The 22,951-nt window shown below is 53.6% G+C and overlaps 1 protein-coding gene across 3 annotated transcripts; it reads right to left on the reverse strand.

Moving 5' to 3' along the window:
- Positions 1-165: 165 nt before the first annotated feature.
- Positions 166-21,721, reverse strand: TTC31 (tetratricopeptide repeat domain 31). Of its 3 annotated transcripts, none has more exons than XM_072131736.1 (15): positions 21,464-21,721; positions 7,079-7,254; positions 4,782-4,865; positions 4,293-4,358; positions 4,117-4,197; positions 3,851-4,045; positions 3,242-3,290; positions 2,996-3,086; positions 2,730-2,871; positions 2,551-2,652; positions 2,324-2,387; positions 2,126-2,225; positions 1,978-2,052; positions 1,802-1,904; positions 166-377 (listed from the first exon to the last, which is right to left on the reverse strand). In XM_072131736.1, exons 1-15 carry the CDS (start codon positions 21,471-21,473, stop codon positions 276-278), a joined length of 1,440 nt encoding a protein of 479 aa, XP_071987837.1. In that variant the 5' UTR covers positions 21,474-21,721; the 3' UTR covers positions 166-275. The 3 variants fall into 3 exon arrangements, 2 of the variants coding, with proteins under 2 accessions (XP_071987837.1, XP_071987836.1); XM_072131735.1 differs by having other exon boundaries at positions 2,126-2,252; positions 21,464-21,718; XR_011851060.1 differs by having other exon boundaries at positions 340-377; positions 2,126-2,215; positions 21,464-21,720.
- Between the last annotated feature and the right edge of the window lie 1,230 nt (positions 21,722-22,951).

Here is a 22,951-nt window from a genome sequence, read left to right on the forward strand (position 1 = left end):
GTCAGGTCACGCTGGAGGGGAAGGTTGACAGCTCAGGGTCACGCATGTCAGGAGCAGGAAGATGTCTCTATAGCCCCAAAGTGCAGCAAGTCTTCCACGTGCACCCCGTGTCCCATCTCCCGTGACCCCACATAGACAATGTGGACATCCCATATAAAGAGAACGTTCCAGAGAATTCACAACTTTACTTATAAAATTGTCATTTTAGCTTAAACACAACGGTATAAAGACTCCTTTATTGTGAGACCCCCTACCCCTCGTCCTGTGCCCGCTCCTCACTTTCCTGGAACCCTAGCTCCGCCTCCTCTAGGATTCAGGTTTGAATGTTCAGGATTTCGCAGCTGGAGTACTAGAGATGTTCCCTCAATGGTCCGGCCCTGGGGGGAGAGGAGATCCAATGGTCAGTCACCACGGTCAGGGTCTGGGAAGCGGGGGGGTTTGTTAGTTTAGGCGGCAGGCACAGTGTGGGGCAGGTGGCATGCACAGTGTGGGGCAGGTGGCAGGCACAGTGTGGGGCAGGCGGCAGGCACAGTGTGGGGCAGGCGGCAGGCACAGAGTGGGGCAGGCGGCAGGCACAGTGTGGGGCAGGCGGCAGGCACAGAGTGGGGCAGGCGGCAGGCACAGAGTGGGGCAGGCGGCAGGCACAGAGTGGGGCAGGCGGCAGGCACAGCGTGGGGCAGGCGGCAGGCACAGCGTGGGGCAGGCGGCAGGCACAGCGTGGGGCAGGCGGCAGGCACAGCGTGGGGCAGGCGGCAGGCACAGCGTGGGGCAGGCGGCAGGCACAGCGTGGGGCAGGCGGCAGGCACAGCGTGGGGCAGGCGGCAGGCACAGCGTGGGGCAGGCGGCAGGCACAGCGTGGGGCAGGCGGCAGGCACAGCGTGGGGCAGGAGGCAGGCACAGCGTGGGGCAGGAGGCAGGCACAGCGTGGGGCAGGAGGCAGGCACAGCGTGGGGCAGGAGGCAGGCACAGCGTGGGGCAGGAGGCAGGCACAGCGTGGGGCAGGAGGCAGGCACAGCGTGGGGCAGGAGGCAGGCACAGCGTGGGGCAGGAGGCAGGAACAGCGTGGGGCAGGAGGCAGGAACAGCGTGGGGCAGGCGGCAGGCACAGCGTGGGGCAGGCGGCAGGCACAGCGTGGGGCAGGCGGCAGGCACAGCGTGGGGCAGGCGGCAGGCACAGCGTGGGGCAGGCACAGCGTGGGGCAGGCACAGCGTGGGGCAGGCACAGCGTGGGGCAGGCACAGCGTGGGGCAGGCGGCAGGCACAGCGTGGGGCAGGCGGCAGGCACAGCGTGGGGCAGGCGGCAGGCACAGCGTGGGGCAGGCGGCAGGCACAGCGTGGGGCAGGCGGCAGGCACAGCGTGGGGCAGGCGGCAGGCACAGCGTGGGGCAGGCGGCAGGCACAGCGTGGGGCAGGCACAGCGTGGGGCAGGCGGCAGGCACAGCGTGGGGCAGGCGGCAGGCACAGCGTGGGGCAGGCGGCAGGCACAGCGTGGGGCAGGCGGCAGGCACAGCGTGGGGCAGGCGGCAGGCACAGCGTGGGGCAGGCGGCAGGCACAGCGTGGGGCAGGCGGCAGGCACAGCGTGGGGCAGGCGGCAGGAACAGCGTGGGGCAGGCGGCAGGAACAGCGTGGGGCAGGCAGAAGGCATAGTGTGGGGCAGGCGGCAGGAACAGCGTGGGGCAGGCGGAAGGCATAGTGTGGGGCAGGAAGCAGGCACAGCGTGGGGCAGGCACAGCGTGGGGCAGGCGGCAGGAACAGCGTGGGGCAGGCGGCAGGCACAGCGTGGGGCAGGCGGCCCCGTTACCTGTAGGGCCCGGAAGGCGGACTCGGCTGAGCCTTTATTGGTGAAGTTTATGAAGGCGCAGGTCCTGCTGTACAGAATACGGAGGGAATGAATGGCCCCAAACCTGCGAGAGGAGAGAAGACTCAGCAGCTGCATCGCGGACGTCCTGACCCCTGACCCCCTGCACCGTCACTTACACTGCAAACCTCGACCTCAGGACATCCTCCGTAATGCGGCTGGTGATGTTCCCGACCCAGATGGGGTACAATGTGCTGCAGAGAGCAGGAGACCATCAGACACTATGAGCGGAGCCTCCTCACGCCCCCCCCTAACACTGTAACCTACCTGCTGCCAGGCCGTGGATGAGCAGCCGGCACACTAGGGGGCGCTGTCCGGGCCGCAGGTAGTCCTCCATTAGACCTTGTATAAACCACACTACGAAACACTGTATTATTATTATTTCCTAGAGAACCTGCAGCAGAGAGAGACACGGTGAGCTCTGCCCACCCACCACCATGGCTCCCCCTGCTGCTCAGCACTTACCTGCCGGAACTGGCTGCAGGTTCAAGGGGGCTGGAAGGTTTTCCCTGGTGGAAATCTTCAGCTCCTACATGAGACATGATCGGGGGGTTCAATATAAAGAGTTGTCGGGGGTGAATGATGAGAAGGGAGGGGTGTGTGATGGGGGGAGGGGTGAGCGATGGGGGGAGGGGTGAGCGATGGGGGGAGGGGGAGCGATGGGGGGAGGGGGAGCGATGGGGGGGTCTCACCTGTAGCTTGCGCTGACAGTCGGCGACCTCCTGTGCCGCCTCCACCCGGTTCAGGTCACATGACAATGCTCGCTGGAAGGCTGAAATGGCTTCAGAATATCTCTGAGAATAAACCTGGTGTCAATTGTGTGTCGCCCCCTGCAGGGAGGAGGCTGCACATCAGGAGACTCCGCATTTACCTTCAGTCCCTTCAGAGCCTTTCCTTTCCGGAAATATCCCTTTATAAAGTTTGGCTGCAGCTCCAGCGACCTCTCAGCGTCCGCCAGCGCCTCCTTATAGAGAGCCAAGCGCTCATAGCTGTACGAGCGATTACCCAGAAACCTGTGCGGAGGAGGAGGGGACATCAGGGACATGCTCCATACACCCCACAAGCTGCGGTTACAGTCTATGGAAGCCCAACCACTGCCTGGACAAGGACCCCCCCCTCCACAGGTGCCGGACTCACCTGTATTCACCAGGGTTTAACCCAATAGCTTCAGAATAATAATGTAAGGCCTCGCTGTAGCGCCCCTTGTTGGCCAAATTATTCCCAACATCTGTAGGGGGACAAGAGCATTAGAAAGGTGGACGGGGAGGGTGAGAGACACCAGGACACGGGGAGGGTGGGAGACACCGGGAGGGTGGGAGACACCGGGACACGGGGAGGGTGGGAGACACCGGGACACGGGGAGGGGCAGCAGATGAGGCTTACTTGCTAAATCCATACTCTCCTGTATCTTATACTGGTCCACCAGACGCCCCTGCAAGAGTGAAGAAAAATCAGACAAAAGGAGGAGGCGAGAGGCCCGGGGGCACGAGGGGGAGGCGAGAGGCTGGGGGCACGAGGGGGAAGAGAGATGCCGGGGGCACGAGGGGGAAGAGAGAGGCCGGGGGCACGAGGGGGAAGAGAGAGGCTGGGGGCACGAGGGGGAAGAGAGAGGCCGGGACACGGGGAGGGTGGGAGACACCCCTGCAAGAGTGAAGAAAAATCAGACAAAAAGGAGGAGGAAGCGAGAGGCCGGGGGCACGAGGGGGAAGAGAGAGGCTGGGGGCACGAGGGGGAAGAGAGAGGCTGGGGGCACGAGGGGGAAGAGAGAGGCCGGGACACGGGGAGGGTGGGAGACACCCCTGCAAGAGTGAAGAAAAATCAGACAAAAAGGAGGAGGAAGCGAGAGGCCAGGGGCACAAAGGGGGAGGAGAGAGGCCGGGGGCACGAGGGGGGAGGAGAGAGGCCGGGGGCACGAGCGAAAGGCCAGAGGCCGGGGGCACCAGGGGGTAGAGGGAGTAGAGGGGGACGGTATAAGAGGAGCATTCTCCTTACATTCCTCTGTGCTGTTGGGCCGGCCTCCATCCTCTCCGGTTTAGGCTCTGCTTTCTCACACAGAGTATCCTGAGACACGTCTCGCCCTCTCTCACATGACGCCTCCTTGCTGCGCTCCCTCCTTTCTGGCTTTGGTTTGTTCTCCATCTTTTTTTGCGCCTGACGGACAAAGGAGCTTCCGAGGTCGAGGTCATCCTGAACGGCGGAGCCGGGGTTAGGCAGAGCGTTGGAGACGGGACAGTCACAAGAGTCGTGCGGACACTTACCTCATTCACTAGCTCGCTGTTATCATCTTGTCCTATATCCTGAGCAGGCGACTCACCAGCTCCTGGAGCATCTCCCGGGGCCTGATAAACCATGAGGTAGACGGTCATCCTCACCCACCACCGCTGACCCCAGCAGGAGATACCGGCTACTCAGAACCCAATGACACCTCACTCACCCGGTTCTCCCCCACCGGCTCCTCCACCTCCTTCTGCCGCTGATGCCGTCTACGATCCTTCTGTCTCTGTACACACAAAGATAAATGAAGGAGAATGATCCAGTCATAAACCCAAAAGCCAAAATAACAGAGGTCAGGGAGAGGGCACCGGAGCGTGATCACAGAGGTCAGGGAGAGGGCACAGGAGCGTAATAACAGAGGTCAGGGCCAGGGCACAGGAGCGTAATAACAGAGGGCAGAGCGAGGGCATAGGAGCTTAATAACAGAGGTCAGGGCGAGGGCACAGGAGCGTAATAACAGAGGTCAGGGAGAGGGCACCAGAGTGTAATAACAGAGGTCAGGGCGAGGGCACAGGAGCTTAATAACAGAGGTCAGGGAGAGGGCAACGGAGCGTAATAACAGAGGTCAGGGAGAGGGCACCGGAGCGTAATAACAGAGGTCAGGGAGAGGGCACCAGAGTGTAATAACAGAGGTCAGGGCGAGTGACACCTTCTTTTTTAGTCTCTTTTTATCAGCTTTCTCCTTCTCCCTCTTCTCCTCCTGTAGAAGTTCTTCAGCATTCTTATCTGCCTGCTGTAAGGAGACACAAGGGGTATATATAGTAAGCTGGAGCACCCGGTAGCCGATCCCTACATCATCATCTGTCCACCAGCAGCTCCCAACAGACACACACACCTCCAACCGTCCCATACACACACGCACACCTCCAACCGTCCCATACACACACACACACCTCCAACCCTCCCATACATACATACACAAACACCTCCAACCCTCCCATACATACATACACACACACCTCCAACCCTCCCATACATACATACACACACACCTCCAACCCTCCCATACATACATACACACACACCTCCAACCCTCCCATACATACACACACACCTCCAACCCTCCCATACATACATACACACACACCTCCAACCCTCCCATACATACACACACACCTCCAACCCTCCCATACATACACACACACCTGCAACCCTCCCATACATACACACACACCTGCAACCCTCCCATACACACACACCTCCAACCATCCCATACATACATACACACACACCTGCAACCCTCTCATACAGACACACACACCTCCAACCCTCCCATACAGACATACACACACACATACAACCCTCCCATACACACACACCTCCAACCGTCCCATACACACACACACACCTCCAACCGTCCCATACACACACCTCCAACCGTCCCATACACACATACCTCCAACCGTCCCATACACACACACCTCCAACCGTCCCATACACACACACCTCCAACAGTCCCATACACACACACCTCCAACAGTCCCATACACACACACCTCCAACAGTCCCATACACACACCCACCTCCAACAGTCTCATGCACACACCCACCTCCAACAGTCTCATGCACACACCCACCTCCAACCTCCCATACAGACACACCTCCAACCGTCCGATATAGACACACACGCCTTCAACCGTCCCATACAGACACACACACACCTCCAACCGTCCCATACAGACACACACACACCTCCAACCGTCCCATACAGACACACACACACCTCCAACCATCCCATACACACACACACCTCCAACCATCCCATACACACACATCTCCAACCGTCCCATACATACACATCTCCAACCGTCCCATACAGACACACATCTCCAACCGTCCCATACAGACACAAACCTCCAACTGTCCCATACACACACATACACCTCCAAACGTCCCATACACACACACACACACACACACACCTCCAACCATCCCATACACACACACACCTCCAACCATCCCATACACACACACACATCTCCAACCGTCCCATACACACACACACCTCCAACCATCCCATACACACACACATCTCCAACCGTCCTATAGAGACACACACCTCCAACGGTCCCATAGAGACACACACCTCCAACTGTCCCATACACACACACTCCTCCAACCGTCCCATAGAGACACACACCTCCAACCGTCCCATAGAGACACACACCTCCAACCGTCCCATAGAGACACACACCTCCAACCGTCCCATAGAGACACACACCTCCAACCGTCCCATAGAGACACACACCTCCAACCGTCCCATAGACACACACCTCCAACCGTCCCATAGAGACACACACCTCCAACTGTCCCATACACACACATACACCTCCAACCGTCCCATACACACACACCTCCAACCATCCCATACACACACACACATCTCCAACCGTCCCATACACACACACACCTCCAACCATCCCATACACACACACATCTCCAACCGTCCTATAGAGACACACACCTCCAACGGTCCCATAGACACACACCTCCAACCGTCCCATAGAGACACACACCTCCAACTGTCCCATACACACACTCCTCCAACCGTCCCATACACACACACACCTCCAACCGTCCCATAGAGACACACACCTCCAACTGTCCCATACACACACACTCCTCCAACCGTCCCATACACACACACTCCTCCAACCGTCCCATACACACACACACACACCTCCAACCGTCCCATAGAGACACACTCCTCCAACCGTCCCATACACACACACTCCTCCAACCGTCCCATACACACACACACACACCTCCAACCGTCCCATAGAGACACACACCTCCAACTGTCCCATACACACACACTCCTCCAACCGTCCCAGGCACCATCCAACCCCAGCACTGACCTGAGGCACTAACACCCTGATCCCAATGTTGTCGCTCGCACATTCACCACTGGACCCCAACCCTCACCATATGAGCCTGCCCTCTCACCTCTCTTGTTATATAATTTGAGGTATGTAGATTATAGTCCTGAGGGTGAAGGAAGGATGGGCGCAGGCCACAGTATGTCCCTGGTTGTGTAACTCTGTCCCAGAATCCACAATACTCATCGTCTTCATCATCATCATTATAATAAGAATATTCATCAGGATAACTTTCATCCGAATCTACGGGAAAACCAGAGAGATCAATGACGGCTCCGCCCACCAGAGGGCAACTGGAGGATAAAAGCAAAAGATCAGATCCAGGGAGAGAAAGCAGTCTGTGTACCTGGAGTGCAAGACTATAAAAATTGTAGATTCGCACTGAAGGCAACAAAACTCTGACTTATCACATGTGGAATTATAGAGCAAACCCCGGAGAATCTCTTATACTCCAGGTCCTTGTGCTGTGATCACTGCTCTGCACAGTCTCTTATACTCCAGGTCCTTGTGCTGTGGTCACTGCTCCGCACAGTCTCTTATACTCCAGGTCCTTGTGCTGTGGTCACTGCTCCGCACAGTCTCTTATACTCCAGGTCCTTGTGCTGTGGTCACTGCTCCGCACAGTCTCTTATACTCCAGGTCCTTGTGCTGTGGTCACTGCTCCGCACAGTCTCTTATACTCCAGGTCCTTGTGCTGTGGTCACTGCTCCACACAGTCTCTTATACTCCAGGTCCTTGTGCTGTGGTCACTGCTCCGCACAGTCTCTTATACTCCAGTAAATAGATAAGTAGAAAAAAAAACACCGCACGCAGGACTCTCAAACTACCCAGATCCCGACAAAGTAAGTCTCATCTACACTAAATTGCACACCAACCAGATTGATTACCCATACCCTACACCTTATACCCTACAGGTACGGACCAACACTCTCCCATCCACAGAACTAACACAGCGATATTAATTATCGCCAAAAACTACTAGGGTAAGCCCTAATTCTATTTCGCCCTATTTACAACCCACAGCAATATGAACTATAAGGTGTCATTTATCTCCCCCATACATATAGAAATAACACCATCCCAGGGAAGAATCGGTGTCCCTTACCACCAGCACAGGAGAGACTGAGGCTATACGGGTCAGGTAATATATCCTTTCTATTTCACCCCAGACTTCTTTCCAGCTTCACTTTTATATTGGGTATCATGTGTCATACATCACGCTATTACTAGAACCTCTTTAATAATGAACTATCTACCATCATGTTTCTATATGTTATAGATTTATATACTCATCTAACTTGAAAAATGGCTAACTACCGTGTCCATATTTCTCAAAACGTTGTATATTTGAATTGTTTTTATACATTTACCTTTTATCTTGTGTGTCTTATATATGATTTTTATACATGAATTGGAAAAAGTTTTTTTTAATTAACTTTTAAGCATCCATTTATATATATATATACGGACCTAAAGAAGGGAGCGGTACGCTCCAGAAACGCGTCGTCCTTGTATGCATCTGAATAAAAGCCTTGTCAACACTGAGAAGCGCGGCTATTGGTCCTGTTTTTTATCCTACATCTTATACTCCAGGTCCTTGTGCTGTGGTCACTGCTCCGCACAGTCTCTTATACTCCAGGTCCTTGTGCTGTGGTCACTGCTCTGCACAGTCTCTTATATTCCAGCTCCTTGTGCTGTGGTCACTGCTCTGCACATTCTCTTATACTCCAGGTCCTTGTGCTGTGATCACTGCTCTGCACAGTCTCTTATACTCCAGGTCCTTGTGCTTTGGTTACTGCTCCACACAGTCTCTTATACTCCCGCTCCTTGTGCTGTGGTCACTGCTCCACACAGTCTCTTATACTCCCGCTCCTTGTGCTGTGGTCACTGCTCCACACAGTCTCTTATACTCCCGCTCCTTGTGCTGTGGTCGCTGCTCCGCACAGTCTCTTATACTCCAGGTCCTTGTGCTGTGGTCACTGCTCCGCACAGTCTCTTATACTCCCGCTCCTTGTGCTGTGGTCGCTGCTCCGCACAGTCTCTTATACTCCAGGTCCTTGTGCTGTGGTCGCTGCTCCGCACAGTCTCTTATACTCCAGGTTCTTGTGCTGTGGTCGCTGCTCCACACAGTCTCTTATACTCCAGGTCCTTGTGCTGTGGTCGCTGCTCCGCACAGTCTCTTATACTCCAGGTCCTTGTGCTGTGGTCGCTGCTCCGCACAGTCTCTTATACTCCAGGTCCTTGTGCTGTGGTCGCTGCTCCGCACAGTCTCTTATACTCCAGGTCCTTGTGCTGTGGTCGCTGCTCCGCACAGTCTCTTATACTCCAGGTCCTTGTGCTGTGGTCGCTGCTCCGCACAGTCTCTTATACTCCAGGTCCTTGTGCTGTGGTCGCTGCTCCGCACAGTCTCTTATACTCCAGGTCCTTGTGCTGTGGTCGCTGCTCCGCACAGTCTCTTATACTCCAGGTCCTTGTGCTGTGGTCGCTGCTCCGCACAGTCTCTTATACTCCAGGTCCTTGTGCTGTGGTCGCTGCTCCGCACAGTCTCTTATACTCCAGGTCCTTGTGCTGTGGTCGCTGCTCCGCACAGTCTCTTATAGTCCAGGTCCTTGTGCTGTGATCACTGCTCCGCACAGTCTCTTATAGTCCAGGTCCTTGTGCTGTGATCACTGCTCCGCACAGTCTCTTATAGTCCAGGTCCTTGTGCTGTGATCACTGCTCCGCACAGTCTCTTATAGTCCAGGTCCTTGTGCTGTGATCACTGCTCCGCACAGTCTCTTATAGTCCAGGTCCTTGTGCTGTGATCACTGCTCCGCACAGTCTCTTATACTCCATGTCCTTGTGCTGTGATCACTGCTCTGCACAGTCTCTTATACTCCATGTCCTTGTGCTGTGATCACTGCTCTGCACAGTCTCTTATACTCCATGTCCTTGTGCTGTGATCACTGCTCTGCACAGTCTCTTATACTCCAGGTCCTTGTGCTGTGGTCACTGCTCCGCACAGTCTCTTATCCTCCAGGTCCTTGTGCTGTGATCACTGCTCTGCACAGTCTGGACTTCTCTCCATGAAATACAAGAGGTAGTCACCTGGAATGGTCTCCCACGGTCTTGCAGGACTTCCGAGAGATGCTCAGCACTTGTTGGACATTTTGCCTTCACCCTGCAGTCCAGCTCATCCCAAACCATCTGGGTTGGGTTCAGGTCTGGTGACTCTGGAGGCCGGGTCATAGCCCCCCCCCCCATCACTCTACTTCTTGGTCACATAGCCCTTACAAAGCCTGGAGGTGTTTGGGGTCATTGTCCTGGTCAAAAAGTGATGGTTTTGCAGCTGAACTTGGGGACACTTTCAGAGTTTTCCCAATTTTTTGTCTGTAATGGCGGCCACTGTTTTTTTGATACTTAGCTGCTTTTTTCTTGCCATAATACAAATTCTACAAGTCTATTCAGTAGGACGATCAGCCGTGTATCCACCCGACTCCAGCACAACACAACTCATTCTCCCAACCCATTTATAGGGAAAGAAAACAGTAAAAAACATTAGAAGTCCAGCAGCACCGAAAAGCATGAAAAAAAACTGTGGGTGCAGAACCCAGAAATACTGGTCTTGACACACCAGACAATACTAATCCAAAAAGAAAAGAGACTGCACTCCAAATTCAATGTGAACAAACGGATGGGAGCTTTATTAACTTGGGCTATTGAAGCTCCCATCCGTTTGTTCACATTCTATTTGGAGTGCAGTCTCTTTTCTTCTTGGAAAGTAGTAGCTACTTACCCGTAACGTTGTTTCCCAGAGCCACAACAGCAGCAACCGGGAGACGGTCCGACCCTGGGAAAGGATAACTGAGCATAAAGTGAATGCTCCTCCCACCGGCCGCAGTGGTTCCAGGGCCTCGAAGGGAAGGCTCGGTTAGTACATTTATAGTTGTAACTCTCTCTAAAATTTTTTTTTTTGCTTCACCTGAGAACCTAGACCAATATTTACAGAACAACGGAGGGAATATGGGAACACCTGGAGCTGTTGTGGCTCAATGAAACGACGTTACGGCTAAGTAGCTACTGGTTTCTCATTTGCCACCAACACCACCAACCGAGAGAATAGCAAAGAACCAAACTCCGAGTCACTGGCACCCGCCACGTCTACCCTATAATGTCCATGAAACATGTGCGGGGAGGACCGGCCGCCCGGGATATCTGACTGATGGGAACATTTCTGAACTCTGCCCATGATGTTGCTAGGGCCCTGGTGGGCTCTCGGATGTCCTGGTTGGTCTAGAGCTCTGTAGGCCTCTGTTAAGGTCATCTTCATCCATGTAACTACTGTAGAAGATGAGGCTTTAGCTTTGCTCCAACGAACAAGACAAACAGGTTGTCAGATTTTCTGAAGGCCCCAGTCCTGTCTATGCCGACTCCTCTCCAAAGGTCCAGGCAGTCTCCTTGTTTCCGTCTCAGGGATGTTGTGACAGGAAGGGAGGACCACATCCTGGGACTGATAGAACTTCGTCATCACTTTTGGAAGAAATACCGGGTCGGTTCTTAGAATTTTTTATAAAATCAGATATTTTTTATTAAAAGGTTCCCCCCTTTTCTTCCCCAATGATCACAAAAAATGTAAATAAACTGCCGCAGCCAATGAACTTGTAGAGAGCTGCGGGTGTAGAGAACATCATCAGGATCAACGCAAGATTTTCCTCAGTACAATATCACTAATTACATTTTCGCACAAATTAAGCACAAATACACCTACACAACCCCCCACCCCTTGACCCACCTCCGATCCAGGACCTCGGTCCCAAACATCCTACAATGCGTGGACCTTCCGTTTTCTATTTCACCAAAGATACCAAGTTTAGAGTACCGGCTCTTATCCGTAAAAGGGCGGCAGGGGCAGACCAGGAGAGTCAAACCACCTTCCCCGTGGAATACAATTCCATTTTACATACGTGCTGTATTCTAACCGCATTCATATGGTCTACAAGCCCCTTTATCTGGAGGTTGGGGCCTTATCCAGTGAGCAGCTATGACCTTCCTGGCTGGATACAGAGATCGCTGGATAGCAAGGTTAGTAGGTTCAGTCAGATTATTCACGTTCAGCCTTCACCTAGCGGGGTCTCTTCTATTGATTGAGTAGACGGTAAGGATGGATTTCCGTAGAGCTTCCAGTTCTCCACATTCCCACATCATGGGGAGTATTCCAGCTTCCTCGGTTGCACATTCAGCATTGGGCCTGACACTTATTTGGAACAATAACTGGGGAGATTTGTATGTCCTGTGCATCCTACGAGCTGCACTAGGGGAAAGAATTGGTATCAGCTCTAAAGCTTCGGTGCACTGGTCCTCCACAATGGGACCCACATCTCTGTCCCATTTAGCACAACATTTCAAATGGGAAATTTTTTACCAAGTCGCTAAACAATACAGTATAAGAGTAAGAAGTAGATTTTACTCTTAATACCCTTTTCATCGCCCCATTGGCCCAGATCAACAGGTTCCACCCTAGTCTGAGCGTCAGATGTGTGGCCAAGGTGTAGAAACTGGGAGAACCAGAGATGCGGAAACTGAAATTCTCCTTGTAATTGATGAAACGCTTTGTATCTCTTCTGGACGTAGATGTTTCCGTGTCTTCATCCCTTTCACTTCCCACGGAGTAATACCTATCAGCCAAAATATTTCTGGCAAGGCTGGATTTCGCCAGATTGGCGGCCACAAGTGAATTTGGGGGCTGCTTTAATATTCTTGGCCTTATACCACACCTTGGACATGAGGGACAATGTTGGTTTACTGCCCATTTCCCCTCCACCAGATCCCGCCTCCAGAGCACGTACTGGTGTGATGTGTCTTGTCCACAGGCTCGCTGACCCCCTTTCTATATCCTCCCCCCATCCTTTAAAGTGCTGTAGCTGTGCGGCTAGGAAGTAAAGCCATGGGTCTGGTATTGCTAGGCCCCCATCTACATTACTCCTTTGTAGTGTATCTAAGCTGATTCCTCCTACATAACCTGCAGATCCTACAAAAGTATTTTGGTTTTTAGAATTAGTCTGTCCAGCAGCACCTGTAGGTTTGGGGCCTTGGAGGACAGAGACGCTTATTCCCCTATTCATCTGGCAGAGGTCACTACTACCAAGAGAAATACTTTCAGAATTTTGTTGAAATTTCCTCTAGTGGCTCAAAGGGGGGGTCCTGATAGAGCCCTTAGTACCAGGGAGAGATCAGGTATCAGTGATCTTTCTGGAGGACAACCCCGGGTTATGGCTTTAAATAAATCCCTTAACACTTGGGTGGTCTGTGGCCTGTGCTCCACGAGGGTTCTCAAAGCCGCCACCAGTACTTGTAGTGCGGCAGGTTTGAGGCCCTTCCTGTAGGAATGACGGTACCATCTCTCCTATCGGGATCTATCGGGACTCCTTCCATATTCTTCCATACGCGATAGGCTTCCTACTGCCCTGTAATGTGGGGAGAACTGATTCTGCGATCCTTTTATATAGAAGAATGAACCTCTCAGCAGCCAGGCCGACAGATGTTTTATGGGGCCTGATGGAGAAGGTCCTGCACCTTGGGGAGTACCCATGGATCTGACACCGGAAGTTCTCTCAATACGGAGAAGCAGGCCCTCTGCGGCCAGAAGGGGCTATTACAATGACCATGGCCCTGTCCTCCCTGAGAATTATGGGTATTAGGAGGAGAGGCGGGAAGGCATATGCCAACTTCCAGTCCCACCTCTGGGAGAATGCGTCTACCGCCAGGGGCCTGTCCCTCCGATCTAGACTGCAAAATCTTTGAACTTTCCTGTTCTTGTGAGTAGCAAACAGATGGATTTCTGGAGAGCCCCAGAGTCTGGCCACATCCTGGAACACTACGGGATCCAATGCCCACTGCCCCTGCAGCTCAGGAAGTCCACAATCTCGTGGTCTTTTCCCCTGATATGAACTGCCCCAGGGGAGGACAGAGAGGTTTCTGCGAGGGAGAAGATCTGACTTGCTCCCTCCATGAGTTCGGGGTTTCTTGTGCCCCTCTGATGGTTTACATTTGCCACCGCTGTCTTGTTGTCTAAGAGGACCTTCAAGTCTGCTCCTGCTATTACTGGAATTGGGGACTGTAAGGCCCTCAGGACTGCCACTAACTCCCTGGAGGTTTGAGGAGGTGAGCCCCCCACCCCCTGGGGCATCCATGGTTATAATGTATATCCTTTCCTGAAACCACGGGAGTCCTGCTCAGAGTCCCTGATCCTGCCACCACCTCAAGGAGAGAAGGACCTCCCTGGATACTAACAGAGGCGGGTCTAGAGAGGAGGGGGACCCGTCCCAAAGACTGGGAATACAGGACGGTAAAGGTCTCGAGGGAAACTGAGCCCCTGCGACCCCCGGAATGGCTGCTGTCATAGGGCCTGGCGCAGGGAGACTACTGGAGAACTTCTGAACTGCTCAATGGTCTTCACAATCTTCTACCTTCTCAGTTGGAAGAAAGGACTTTTTGCATCGGGAGTCTAATGGAATGCCAAAAAATCCTTTCTGTTGGGTCATTTCTGAGCCCCACCAGAATTTATCTGTACCACCTCTATGGAGACCACAGCCAATAAGAAGTTGTCCAAATATGGAAGGAATCACCCCTCTCCCCGTCTTATGTAGGCTGCCACTTCTGATAGGATTTTTGTAAACACGCTTGGTGCAATGGCGACACTGAAGGGCATAAACCCGGCTACTCTTCCCGGGGAGCCCGCCCTGACACTTCTAGAAGGGAGAGGACCTCTGAGATCAGGGCCGAGCAGTTTATACCCCAGTTTGTCCGGGTTACTCTGAATCTCGTGGGGGGGAGAGAGATAATTTGTAAGACCCAACTGCTTCCACAGATTATTTTCTCCCCCCACACACACACACCGGAAGCCTGAGGTCCTTGGCTATGGGTTTTTGGTGTCCTCCATAGCTTGGAAAAAGAGGAACCCCCAAGACTTCCTGGTGTCTCTGACAGAACTGCCCTATACCGGCTAGAGAAGGGTCTGGGAAAGGACCTAAAGGGGAACCCTTCTTCCTATCCCTTACTTTCTCTACTAAGTCCTCTGGGGTTGGCCCCTATCCTCACAGGGGGTGCCACGTAGCTTATATTTTGCTGACACATCCGCCAAGAGCGATGTCCTTTTCCCAGGGATGGAAAGTGACGGAATACGGCTCCAGCCCGGGGATAAGAGAGCCGGTCACGCAGGCTCCCGCCATATTGGGCTTGTGGCTTCCCAGGTCCTCGGCCTTTCTGTCCATGGGGTCTTTGAGGAACCTCCTGTCTTCAAAAGGGAGGGAGATAATTCCACGTGTGATAAGTCAGAGTGTTTGATGCGAATCTACAAATATTATATAAATACAGGAAACTTCATGAGAAGGTGAGAGCAGACACACAGCTCAGGGACATCCTCTGTGTTATATAATATATGTGATACCTCCTGGGGGTGACGTGGCCTGTGCTACATGACATGTGATATCTCCTGGAGGTGACATGGCCTGTGCTACATGACATGTGATACCTCCTGGGGGTGACGTGTCCCGTGCTACATGACATGTGATATCTCCTGGAGGTGACGTGTCCCGTGCTACATGACATGTGATATCTCCTGGGTGTGACGTGGCCTATGCTACATGACATGTGATATCTCCTGGAGGTGACGTGTCCTGTGCTACATGACATGTGATATCTCCTGGGAGTGACGTGGCCTGTGCTACATGACATGTGATATCTCCTGGGAGTGACGTGGCCTGTGCTACATGACATGTGATATCTCCTGGGGGTGACGTGGCCTGTGCTACATGACATGTGATATCTCCTGGGAGTGACGTGGCCTGTGCGACATGACATGTGATACCTCCTGGAGGTGACGTGTCCAGTGCTACATGACATGTGATATCTCCTGGGAGTGACGTGGCCTGTGCTACATGACATGTGATATCTCCTGGAGGTGACGTGTCCTGTGCTACATGACATGTGATATCTCCTGGGAGTGACGTGGCCTGTGCTACATGACATGTGATATCTCCTGGGAGTGACGTGGCCTGTGCTATATGACATGTGATATCTCCTGGGGGTGACGTGGCCTGTGCTACATGACATGTGATATCTCCTGGGAGTGACGTGGCCTGTGCGACATGACATGTGATACCTCCTGGAGGTGACGTGACCTGTGCTACATGACATGTGATATCTCCTGGAGGTGATGAGGCCTGTGCGACATGACATGTGATATCTCCTGGAGGTGACGTGTCCTGTGCTACATGACATGTGATATCTCCTGGAGGTGACGTGGCCTGTGCTACATGATATGTGATATCTCCTGGAGGTGACGTGGCCTGTGCTACATGACATGTGATATCTCCTGGAGGTGACGTGTCCTGTGCTACATGACATGTGATATCTCCTGGGGGTGACGTGACCTGTGCTACATGACATGTGATATCTCCTGGGGGTGACGTGGCCTGTGCTACATGACATGTGATATCTCCTGGAGGTGACGTGGCCTGTGCTACATGACATGTGATATCTCCTGGAGGTGGCGTGGCCTGTGCTACATGACATGTGATATCTCCTGGAGGTGACGTGACCTGTGCTACATGACATGTGATATCTCCTGGAGGTGACGTGTCCTGTGCTACATGACATGTGATATCTCCTGGAGGTGACGTGGCCTGTGCTACATGACATGTGATATCTCCTGGGAGTGACGTGGCCTGTGCTACATGACATGTGATATCTCCTGGGAGTGACGTGGCCTGTGCTACATGACATGTGATATCTCCTGGGGGTGACGTGACCTGTGCTACATGACATGTGATATCTCCTGGGGGTGACGTGGCCTGTGCTACATGACATGTGATATCTCCTGGAGGTGACGTGTCCCGTGCTACATGACATGTGATATCTCCTGGAGGTGACGTGTCCCGTGCTACATGACATGTGATATCTCCTGGAGGTGACGTGTCCTGTGCTACATGACATGTGATATCTCCTGGAGGTGACGTGACCCGTTCTTCATGACATGTGATACCTCCTGGAGGTGACGTGGCCTGTGCTACATGACATGTGATATCTCCTGGGGGTGACGTGACCTGTGCTACATGACATGTGATATCTCCTGGGGGTGACGTGACCTGTGCTACATGACATGTGATATCTCCTGGGGGTGACGTGGCCTGTGCTACATGACATGTGATATCTCCTGGAGGTGACGTGACCCGTTCTTCATGACATGTGATACCTCCTGGAGGTGACGTGGCCTGTGCTACATGACATGTGATATCTCCTGGGGGTGACGAGGCCTGTGCTACATGACATGTGATATCTCCTGGGAGTGACGTGGCCTGTGCTACATGACATGTGATATCTCCTGGGAGTGACGTGACCTGTGCTACATGACATGTGATATCTCCTGGAGGTGACGTGACCTGTGCTACATGACATGTGATATCTCCTGGGAGTGACGTGGCCTGTGCTACATGATATGTGATATCTCCTGGAGGTGACGTGACCTGTGCTACATGACATGTGATATCTGCTGGAGGTGACGTGTCCTGTGCTACATGACATGTGATATCTCCTGGAGGTGACGAGGCCTGTGCTACATGACGTGTGATATCTCCTGGAGGTGACGTGTCCTGTGCTACATGACATGTGATATCTCCTGGGAGTGACGTGGCCTGTGCTACATGACATGTGATATCTCCTGGAGGTGACGTGACCTGTGCTACATGACATGTGATATCTCCTGGGAGTGACGTGGCCTGTGCTACATGACATGTGATATCTCCTGGAGGTGACGTGTCCTGTGCTACATGACATGTGATATCTCCTGGAGGTGACGTGTCCTGTGCTACATGACATGTGATATCTCCTGGAGGTGACGTGACCTGTGCTACATGACATGTGATATCTCCTGGAGGTGACGAGGCCTGTGCTACATGACATGTGATATCTCCTGGAGGTGACGAGGCCTGTGCTACATGACATGTGATATCTCCTGGAGGTGACGTGTCCTGTGCTACATGACATGTGATATCTCCTGGGGGTGACGTGGCCTGTGCTACATGACATGTGATATCTCCTGGAGGTGACGTGTCCTGTGCTACATGACATGTGATACCTCCTGGGGGTGACGTGGCCTGTGCTACATGACATGTGATATCTCCTGGAGGTGACGAGGCCTGTGCTACATGACATGTGATATCTCCTGGAGGTGACGTGGCCTGTGCTACATGACATGTGATATCTCCTGGAGGTGACGTGACCTGTGCTACATGACATGTGATATCTCCTGGAGGTGACGTGTCCTGTGCTACATGACATGTGATACCTCCTGGGGGTGACGTGGCCTGTGCTACATGACATGTGATATCTCCTGGAGGTGACGAGGCCTGTGCTACATGACATGTGATATCTCCTGGAGGTGACGTGTCCTGTGCTACATGACATGTGATATCTCCTGGAGGTGACGTGTCCTGTGCTACATGACATGTGATATCTCCTGGAGGTGACGAGGCCTGTGCTACATGACATGTGATATCTCCTGGGGGTGACGTGACCTGTGCTACATGACATGTGATATCTCCTGGGGGTGACGTGGCCTGTGCTACATGACATGTGATATCTCCTGGAGGTGACGTGTCCCGTGCTACATGACATGTGATATCTCCTGGAGGTGACGTGTCCCGTGCTACATGACATGTGATATCTCCTGGAGGTGACGTGTCCTGTGCTACATGACATGTGATATCTCCTGGAGGTGACGTGACCCGTTCTTCATGACATGTGATACCTCCTGGAGGTGACGTGGCCTGTGCTACATGACATGTGATATCTCCTGGGGGTGACGTGACCTGTGCTACATGACATGTGATATCTCCTGGGGGTGACGTGACCTGTGCTACATGACATGTGATATCTCCTGGGGGTGACGTGGCCTGTGCTACATGACATGTGATATCTCCTGGAGGTGACGTGACCCGTTCTTCATGACATGTGATACCTCCTGGAGGTGACGTGGCCTGTGCTACATGACATGTGATATCTCCTGGGGGTGACGAGGCCTGTGCTACATGACATGTGATATCTCCTGGGAGTGACGTGGCCTGTGCTACATGACATGTGATATCTCCTGGGAGTGACGTGACCTGTGCTACATGACATGTGATATCTCCTGGAGGTGACGTGACCTGTGCTACATGACATGTGATATCTCCTGGGAGTGACGTGGCCTGTGCTACATGATATGTGATATCTCCTGGAGGTGACGTGACCTGTGCTACATGACATGTGATATCTGCTGGAGGTGACGTGTCCTGTGCTACATGACATGTGATATCTCCTGGAGGTGACGAGGCCTGTGCTACATGACGTGTGATATCTCCTGGAGGTGACGTGTCCTGTGCTACATGACATGTGATATCTCCTGGGAGTGACGTGGCCTGTGCTACATGACATGTGATATCTCCTGGAGGTGACGTGACCTGTGCTACATGACATGTGATATCTCCTGGGAGTGACGTGGCCTGTGCTACATGACATGTGATATCTCCTGGAGGTGACGTGTCCTGTGCTACATGACATGTGATATCTCCTGGAGGTGACGTGTCCTGTGCTACATGACATGTGATATCTCCTGGAGGTGACGTGACCTGTGCTACATGACATGTGATATCTCCTGGAGGTGACGAGGCCTGTGCTACATGACATGTGATATCTCCTGGAGGTGACGAGGCCTGTGCTACATGACATGTGATATCTCCTGGAGGTGACGTGTCCTGTGCTACATGACATGTGATATCTCCTGGGGGTGACGTGGCCTGTGCTACATGACATGTGATATCTCCTGGGGGTGACGTGGCCTGTGCTACATGACATGTGATATCTCCTGGAGGTGACGTGTCCTGTGCTACATGACATGTGATACCTCCTGGGGGTGACGTGGCCTGTGCTACATGACATGTGATATCTCCTGGAGGTGACGAGGCCTGTGCTACATGACATGTGATATCTCCTGGAGGTGACGTGGCCTGTGCTACATGACATGTGATATCTCCTGGAGGTGACGTGACCTGTGCTACATGACATGTGATATCTCCTGGAGGTGACGTGTCCTGTGCTACATGACATGTGATACCTCCTGGGGGTGACGTGGCCTGTGCTACATGACATGTGATATCTCCTGGAGGTGACGAGGCCTGTGCTACATGACATGTGATATCTCCTGGAGGTGACGTGTCCTGTGCTACATGACATGTGATATCTCCTGGAGGTGACGAGGCCTGTGCTACATGACATGTGATATCTCCTGGAGGTGACGTGGCCTGTGCTACATGACATGTGATATCTCCTGGAGGTGACGTGGCCTGTGCTACATGACATGTGATATCTCCTGGAGGTGACGTGGCCTGTGCTACATGACATGTGATATCTCCTGGGGGTGACGTGGCCTGTGCTACATGACATGTGATATCTCCTGGAGGTGACGTGACCTGTGCTACATGACATGTGATATCTCCTGGGGGTGACGTGGCATGTGTGAGGGGTCACAGAAGGGAGAGGCATAAGTCATTAGTGGGAGGAGCGTATGTGAGGGTCACAGCAGGGAGGGTCATCCATCAGTGGGAGGGGCATATGTGGGGGTCACAGCAGGGAAGGGCATCGGTCATCAGTGGGAGGGGCATAAGTGAGAGGTCACAGGAGGGAGGGGCATCAGTTATCAGTAGGAAGGGGAAATTTGAGGTCACAGGAGGGAGGGGCATCAGTTATCAGTGGGCGGGGCATATGTGAGGGGTCACAGGAGGGAGGGGCATCAGTCATCAGTGGGAGGGGCATATGAGAGGGGTCACATGAGGGAGGAGCATCAGTCATCAGTGGGAGGGGCATCAGTGAGGGGTCACCGAAGGGAGGGGCATCCATCAGTGGGAGGGGTATATGTGGGGGGGGGGGTCACAGCAGGGAGGGGCATCAGTGAGGGGTTACAGAAGGGAGGGGCATTAGTGATCAGTGGGAGGGGCATAAGTGATCAGTGGGAGGGGCATCAGTGAGGGGTCACAGGAGTGAGGGGCATCAGTAAGGGGTCACAGGAGGGCGATGTATTAGTGATCAGTGGGAGGGGCATGAGTGAGGGGTCACAGGAGGGAGGGGCATCAGTGAGGGGTCACAGGAGGGTGAGGCATTAGTGATCAGTGGGAGGGGCATCAGTGAGGGGTCACATTCTGATACTAGGACACATTATACAAGGTGGGGTTACTAGAGGGAGGAGTTAGGGTAGCACCGCCCCCTGCACACATCATTCTGCACGTTGTACTGTAGCTCCGCCCTCTGTACACGTCAACACGCAGGAGACGCGTGAAGACCTGGCAGTAGATAATGGGCGTGGACAAAGCCCGTCACGTGAGCGCCGTCATCCAGTGAGCGGCTGTGTCAGCCCGTCCTCCGGCGCCGCCGGGTCACTCACCCTCCTCCATGTCTCCGGCTCACGCCGCGCTCTCCATGCCGCTCTATGCCCGCCTCTTACCGGAAGTTCCGCCTCTCGCTGCCTCTGATTAGTTCTCGTCACGGCTCAAAGCTTCAACTAAACACCGCCTTATACGGGAGGGGCCTGAAGAAGCTCCGCCTCTCTACAGTCATGCTACAGCCCACGAGGTGTGCCAAACAGCAGGAGGCGGAGCAACGTGAAGAGGCGGGAACAGAGAGGGGGTGAGGAGGAATGTTCCACTATACAGGAGGGGGGGGATGTGTGAGGAGGAATGTTCCACTATACAGGAGGAGGCAGGGGGAGGATGTGTGAGAAGGAATGTTCCGCTATACAGGAGGAGGGGGATGTGAGTGAGGAATGTCCACTATGCAGGAGGAAGGGGGATGTGAGTGAGGAATGTTCCACTATACAGGAGGAGGGGGAGACGTCTGAGGAGGAATGTTCCACTATACAGGAGGAGGCGGGGGGATGTGTGAGGAGGAATGTTCCACTATACAGGTGGAGAGGGGGGGATGTGTGAGGAGGAATGTTCCACTATACAGGAGGAGGCGGGGGGGGGATGTGTGAGGAGGAATGTTCCACTATACAGGAGGAGGCGGGGGGGGATGTGTGAGGAGGAATGTTCCACTATACAGGAGGAGGCGGGGGGGATGTGTGAGGAGGAATGTTCCACTATACAGGAGGAGGCGGGGGGGGGATGTGTGAGGAGGAATGTTCCACTATACAGGAGGAGGCGGGGGGATGTGTGAGGAGGAATGTTCCACTATACAGGAGGAGGCGGGGGGGATGTGTGAGGAGGAATGTTCCACTATACAGGAGGAAGGGGGGGATGTGTGAAGAGGAATGTTCCACTATACAGGAGGAGAGGGGGGGATGTGTGAGGAGGAATGTTCCACTATACAGGAGGAGGGGGAGACGTCTGAGGAGGAATGTTCCACTATACAGGAGGAGGCGGGGGGATGTGTGAGGAGGAATGTTCCACTATACAGGAGGAGGGGGAGACGTCTGAGGAGGAATGTTCCACTATACAGGAGGATGCTGAGGGATGTGTGAGGAGGAATGTTCCACTATACAGGAGGAGAGGGGGGGATGTGTGAGGAGAAATGTTCCACTATACAGGAGGAGAGGGGGGGATGTGTGAGGAGGAATGTTCCACTATACAGGAGGAGGCGGGGGGATGTGTGAGGAGGAATGTTCCACTATACAGGAGGAGGCGGGGGGGATGTGTGAAGAGTAATGTTCCACTATACAGGAGGAAGGGGGGGATGTGTGAGGAGGAATGTTCCACTATACAGGAGGAGGTGGGGATGTGTGAAGAGGAATGTTCCACTTTACAGGAGGAAGGGGGGGATGTGTGAGGAGGAATGTTCCACTATACAGGAGGAGGAGGGGGGATGTGTGAGGAGGAATGTTCCACTATACAGGAGGAGGAGGGGGGATGTGTGAGGAGGAATGTTCCACTATACA

The sequence above is a fragment of the Engystomops pustulosus genome, unplaced genomic scaffold, assembly GCF_040894005.1.
Source record: "Engystomops pustulosus unplaced genomic scaffold, aEngPut4.maternal MAT_SCAFFOLD_129, whole genome shotgun sequence".
NCBI lineage: Eukaryota > Metazoa > Chordata > Amphibia > Anura > Leptodactylidae > Engystomops > Engystomops pustulosus.

Excerpts from the sequence above, each read along its gene's own strand:
- TTC31 (XM_072131735.1), bottom strand. Across the intron at positions 2,872-2,995 it reads TTAAACCCTGGTGAATACAG|GTTTCTGGGTAATCGCTCGT; the intron begins GTGAGTCCGGCA and ends TCCTCCGCACAG. Across the intron at positions 2,388-2,550 it reads ACTGTCAGCGCAAGCTACAG|GAGCTGAAGATTTCCACCAG; the intron begins GTGAGACCCCCC and ends TGTCTCATGTAG.